Source organism: Natator depressus, chromosome 3 (assembly GCF_965152275.1).
Source record: "Natator depressus isolate rNatDep1 chromosome 3, rNatDep2.hap1, whole genome shotgun sequence".
In the NCBI taxonomy this organism is placed as follows: domain Eukaryota; kingdom Metazoa; phylum Chordata; order Testudines; family Cheloniidae; genus Natator; species Natator depressus.
Window position 1 is genome coordinate 173,331,765 of NC_134236.1, and position 6,278 is coordinate 173,338,042.

Consider the following 6,278-nt stretch of genomic DNA (forward strand, 5'->3'; position numbering starts at 1 on the left):
TGTTTACCTCAGAGTATCACTTACAGTGAAAGGGATGCAAAGCTGCTGAGGCCCTGCTTTCCCCCCCAAATACCAACAGACACTGCGATATACTACCCTTTTGCACAAATTTTATAAACTGTTATGCATGCTTTTTTTGGCATTTTCAACACACGAAAATGCTTGAATTAACAGGAGTGCAACTGTGTTTAATGTGGAACAGCTGCTGCAAACTTTCAGAATTCATATCCCAACCAGGACATACCAAACTGTACTTCTGTGACTTACAATAAGGTCCTACTTAAAGAATAAGAGATTGTATAGGAGATAAAAGTATGGGCTGATAGAATACAGCAGCTCCAGCTGAGAGATTTAGCAATAAATAAAATAAATAATAATAAAAGAGTTATTTAGTTTGGGAACAACAGAAGTGAAAAGGATATAACTATGCAGTTTTAATTTGAATTATTTTTAATTTGAATGTTAGTTTAAAAAACAAAACAAGATTGCATTACCTCAAGTAAACATCAGTAAACTAAGAATTAGAAGCCTACTTTCAATATTTGGGAACATTTGATCAAGGCTCCTGTTCCTTGCAGACATTATAGTTTCTTTTTTTTTTTTTTTGGGGGGGGGGGGGAGGGAGGACCCACCACATTTATATATATAGGAAATAATTTTGAGCAAACACAGACCAGAGCATAACCTACAGAAATAGTAGGCATCATCCCATCTAGAGATTACTTTGCATGGTTATATATTTATTTTAATTTTAAAACTACAAGTCAGTATACTAAGTTGATTATACAAACATATGGCAACAGTATTACATTCTACCTTGTATTTATAAAAAGTACTGTGCCAGTCCAGAGATGCCATTATGTTAACATTTATTAGACTGACAAAAGAATCATGATGTAGCACATACTCCAACAGGTTCCATTAAAATAAACTTTATAAAGTTTAATAAAACACCTTCTACATTAAAAATGTGTTATTTAGAAGCCTCTGTATATTATAAAGATTTACCCACAGCAATGCTAGATAGTCTTTAGCCCCTGGGTTTTGGGTGACAGAATAAGTTGAAGAGTCAGATTAGCATTAATACCAGTACATCTTCTGTGTTGGAATGAGGCTACAAGTCTATTCCTTTAGATGAGGAAGAGTATTTGGAACAAAAGGCGCTTTTTTTTTTTTTAAAAGCTCAATTAAAGTTATTACCCAGATTACCATTTCCTACTTGTCCCATACAAACTTTAAAGACTAAAGGCATATTAATAACCTCCATAAACAAAGAGTTACTGATATAAAAAACAATTTCACAAGCATTTAATAACTTGATTTTCCATTTCAGCTGTTAAGGTACAAAAAGCAAAGGTTTGTTCCCCACCGTCCTCCTAAACCTGATATAGGATATAATTTGCACTAGGTACTTTGGAACCTTCTGGAACATTGTTTATTAGTTTTGGCAAACTACCAATGATTTCTACAGGAATGGAGCCATTTTGCTGTTCGAACCTGGTTAATCTGTAGCTAGACACATTTCTGATAGGGAAAAGTTAATAAAAAACTACCTTGCAGACATGGCTTTAATAGCTTGATTTTTTTTCCAAAAATTTTATTGGGAGAACTACAAAACATTTACAGTACAAAGTTTACAGTCTCACACTCAATTTGTAGTGAACTGACTCCCGAAAATATATTACAACTCAAGTTGACTTATCCTTTAGTTACATTCAAAACATACTTCTGTTAAAGTAGTCCAAATAGAGTACATAGTGCTTGATCTGTACCTATGTACAAACAAAACTAAAAGCTACTGCTCATTCATCCACCGTCCAGGACAGTTTTGGAAAACTCCTGACTTTCTACACAAGGAAAAAAATTACAAGTTCTGGAATTTAATTAAACAATTTATGTTCATGTACTGCATAAAGTTTCAGATCCAAAGGTGGCCTCCTTGCTTATAAAAAAAAAAAAAAAAAAAAGTGGTGAAACTTTTCATGTAGTTAAAACCCATCCCTACATTCAAATTATCTCAAGCATTAAGAAAAATACTTATTTGGTTGAGGAAGATTTAAGGCAAGCATGGACCCTTGAAAAGGCACTGTGAGACATAACACTGGGACCCCCAATTATTGCTACATACTTTGAGACTATATCACAGTGTGATTGGTGGAGTTAGGCAACAAAAATACTTTTTGGTTAATTTAAACACATTTGAATTAGGTTTGCCACTTTGAAGTCTGATTGCAAAGTAGTTTTGTTGGGTTTGTGTGTTTTGTTTTTTTACGCGGACGGGCTACAACCATTTTACATTCTAAAAAACCCACAGAAATTCCTCATACTACTTCCACAGCATAGAGACCGATTTCTATAAAGAAACCATGCAATCTTTTAAATTTACGTAAACAAGGAAAGAAATTAATGAAATAAATATTACATACAATCTCTTAAATTAAGATTTTTACTCATTTACAATAAAATAACCAAGTGAAGTTACAAAAGGCATATATTACTGTGAAAAGAACACACTCCACATTTCGCCGATTAATAATGGCAATCATAATTTAAACATAATAAAAGAATATATATCTATTGCTTTTCATCATACCCGATAAATACAGTATGAACAAATTACCAATGTATACTTTTCACAAGATAATAAATAAGTTAAATAGTTTCATACTGAGTTGTGTGCAGTGACTCATGCAATCAACTCAAACAGCTAAAAAAATTTAAAAAAAAAAAAAATCAGCAGTTATTCTCCAACAATTACAAACTAGATTCAGTTGAGTGCTTCCAAATAAAGCAACAAAAAATTGTTCTAAGCCAAACATCCACTAAGTGGTGGCAATGGAACCAACATTAAACTTTGGAATGGAAGTTTTAGCATTTGTTATAATATATATAAGATAGATTATATAAAAAAAACTAGAGGGTTGTTATCAAGGCATATTCCTGGCAGGATGTTGGATTTTTCTTTTAAAAGCTTATAGGTTTAGTACTGGTGTGGGGTTTTATTTGAAATTGGCTTGAAAGACAAACTACTTATTAAATTCTCTTTTTTTGTATATAAAAATGTGGAGAGGCTTGAAATGCGGAGTTCATGCCCCTCTGGATTGTTTGTTGCTTGCTTTCTGGTGGGTGTGGGTTTGTCTTGTCCCCCCCGCCCCCTAATGCTTAAAAAAACAAAAAAACAAAAAACAAAAAAACCACACACACAGATGGAATGGCTGCTGCTGCTGGTGCATATTATAACTAGTCTCCAAATAAAAAAACAAAAATCCCCTTCTTCCAAAGTCTCTCTATAAAAATAGGTTTGTTCTGTTCATGTCGCCATTTGCCCTTTTGCAAATTAATTTTTTGTTCATCTCTCGATATAAAAAGTTTTTTCCTCTCTCCTCGCTTTTTAATTTACTTGCTCAGCAATTAAACAAAACCAAACCCAAGAGGATCATCGAAGGACTGTGCGAGCTTGGCTAGTTCTCAAGGCTGCGGTCTCTGCTCCCGGGGTTTATCCTCCCCCCTTCAGCGGGGTGCACACCCCTCTTCTCCGCTCCCCTCTCTCCGGCCCAGCTCCCCCTAGTCGTCGGAGATGGAGAGACGGCTGAAGATGGGCAGGCGCCTGCCGGAGTCCAGGCTCGGGGACTCGGAGCCGCTCAGGCTGCCGGAGCTGAGGGAGCCGCTCAGGTAGCTCTCCCGGTCGGAGAGCGAGTCCGGGGGGCTGGGCGGCGCGTCGAAGACGGGGGACTCGGAGAGGCGGCGCAGGGGCTGGAAGCTGAAGGGAGGCGAGGCGGGCGGCGCCGGCGGCTGCTGCTGCTGGCAGCGGTAGAAGGCGGCGGCCGCTACCGCGGCGGCGGCGGCAGCGGGGCTGGCGGCGAAGCTGGGGCTGTGGAGGGCGAGCGGCGCGATGAGGCTGCCCAGCTCCTGGCCCGAGAAGGCGAAGGCGTTGTTGGCGCAGGGCGGCGAGAGCAGCTCGTCGCAGTAGGAGGCGGAGGCGGGCGGCGGCGGGGTGCGGGACCCGCCGGGACTCTCGAGCAGCGCCGCCTCCAGCCGCCCGCCGGGCTGCTGCTGCCCGCAGCCGTGCTGGTGGTGGGCGGAGAAGCCGGAGAAGCTCAGGCTGTGGTGCAGCTTGGGCCGCTCGCCAGCGCCGCGCGGGGGCCCGAACCCGCCGCCGCCGCCCAGCGGCGGGTCCCGGGGGGCGAAGGCGCGCAGGTCACCGGTGCTGCCGGCGGGGTGAGGCGGCGGCGGCGGGTGGGGGTGGTGGTGCGGGGCAGCGGGCGCGGCCGTGCCCCCTCCGGGCGCGGGGCGGCGCTCGTCCGCGTTGTGGATGAAGTGGCAGCGCGGGCCGTAGGGGCAGAAGCCGATGGTGTGGAAGGTGCGGCACAGCTCGGTCTTGTACTTGGGGTGGCGCGTGAGGCTGCGCAGCTCGTGGAAGCCGTGCGCGAACTGGCACTTCTCGCCGTACTTGCAGGCGCCGCTCTCCTCGAAGGGCCGGCACAGCTCCGTCTTGTAGCGCGTGGAGTTGATGGGCGCCCCGCCGCCCCCCTTCCCCGCCTGCTGCTGCAGCTGCTGCATCAGGTGCTGGCTGCGCTCGCCATTCTCGCTGAACGAGCGGTCCCGGAACTTGTTCTCCTTGTTGAGCAGCGCGGTGGGGCTGCTGCTCCCGCCGCCTCCCCCCCCGCCCGTGCCCGTCTCCTTCAGGCTGCCGAACGAGGAAGAGGACGACGAGGACGACGAGCTGGAGCCCGAGGAGCTGGGGAACTTGGAGCTGTTGGCCAGAGCCTGCAGGTTGCTGGTGGAGTGCCTTCGCAGAAACCCCGGCGCGAAGCTGGAGCTGGGCGAGGTCACGGGGGTCCCCACCGCCTTCTTGTCCAGCATGCTGCTCAGGTTGCTCAGGGTTTTCTCACTCTGGAAGCAAGAGGGGGAAAGGAAGAGAAAAAGTTTGCAAAGTGACTCGGACGAGCAAGCAGGTCTGCAAGCGGCCAGCGCCCCCTGAGACTGCGCGGGGGTAAAACGCCCCCCTCGCAGCACATCTGCAGGGAGAGCGTGGGACATCTTAATGTCTCTCCTGCAGCTTGAGAGTTAGGCACTAAAAACTTACTTCTCAGCAGTGTCTTTTAAAAGGTGACACAGCTCCAGCTAAAGCTTCACCTTCACAGCATTAGCCTAAGGACTTCCACTGCAAGAGTTTGAAGTCTTGGGGGGAGATCTGGTACTGATTTCAGCACATTTACAACTAAAAGCTTTAGAGACCTTAAAGCTCCCCAATGCAATACAACAACTCCAACTCTTGATAAACTTCTAGTCAACAAATCTCCTTAGAACCCTGTGCCGAGAGAACTGTAGATCAGTTCGGGAAGGATGAAACACCAACCAGGCAAATTGTCACAATTTAAATGTTAACTTGATCACAGAGCAACTTACGTATAAAATGCACCCCACATGGAAAGCAGCACCCCTCCCCCACCAACAAAAAGGAGTTTATTCCACTTCTTAAATAGTCAAACTTAGAAAGAAAATACTCAAGTGCTCAGATTTGCTAAGCCCTTTAAAACGTTCAAAGTGCTTGACAGACAAAATGCAAACTCTTCCCCTACCTTGCACAAGAAGTCGATGTCATAGAAGGCAGATAAAAGCGTCGTAGACATTTCGAGATCCTGTAGTGATCGGAAATACAGGAAGGACCGAAAGATCCCGCTTTCCTCGGAGGCTTTGGAAAAGCCACGACTAGATAGGAAAGGGCTGATTACTTGAGATCCGAAATGGTCCAATCACTTTCCCAGCAGGGGTGGGTTAGTGGGTGCCCGGCCAAGGCGGCGCCTACTGCTGCAGCGAGCTGACTGCTGGAACTCTGCAAGCCCCGTGCTCGGCACATATATAAACGCCGGACAGCGCAAGGGGCGGGCCCCAGTCGGGCCCGCCGGGGTCTCCCAGCAACACCGCCCAGTCGTTCCCACCCGGCCCTGCCCCCTCCTCAGCAGCTCCGCTGCTTCTGATTGGGCGCCGCCAATTTCTTTCAGGGGCCTGGAGCGCAGGGAGGTGCTGTGGGGCTGAGCAGCAAAGAAAGAGCGGCGGGCGGGGTAGCTGTCGGTTGTACGGCTGGCGTCATGCTCACTCGGGGTTGCAGTGAGCCATTGACTAGTCTTGTGACTCTGCTATGCACAGGGTTATAGAGTGGAAAGCGTATAGAAAGCATTCTGCCAGGCTTGCTACACAATGCACGGTGGGTAGCAGGCAGTCCACTACACACAGGGTGCGCTGTGTATACACTTGTATTTGTAAACACCGTGCAG

The 6,278-nt window shown here is 46.3% G+C and overlaps 1 protein-coding gene across 1 annotated transcript; it reads right to left on the bottom strand.

Annotated features, from left to right (window-relative positions):
• Window positions 1-1,943: 1,943 nt before the first annotated feature.
• On the bottom strand, window positions 1,944-5,832 carry ZFP36L2 (ZFP36 ring finger protein like 2). The gene is made up of 2 exons (XM_074949352.1): window positions 5,583-5,832; window positions 1,944-4,893 (listed from the first exon to the last, which is right to left on the bottom strand). Exons 1-2 carry the CDS (start codon window positions 5,631-5,633, stop codon window positions 3,565-3,567), a joined length of 1,380 nt encoding a protein of 459 aa, XP_074805453.1. The 5' UTR covers window positions 5,634-5,832; the 3' UTR covers window positions 1,944-3,564.
• Between the last annotated feature and the right edge of the window lie 446 nt (window positions 5,833-6,278).

What these genes read in the sequence shown, in the direction of transcription:
- ZFP36L2 (XM_074949352.1), bottom strand. Translation starts at nt 5,633, where the DNA reads ATGTCTACGACGCTTTTATCTGCCTTCTATGACATCGACTTCTTGTGC. An exon ending in ACATCGACTTCTTGTGCAAG is followed by an intron (nt 4,894 to 5,582) that starts GTAGGGGAAGAG and finishes TCTTGCTTCCAG; the next exon opens with AGTGAGAAAACCCTGAGCAA.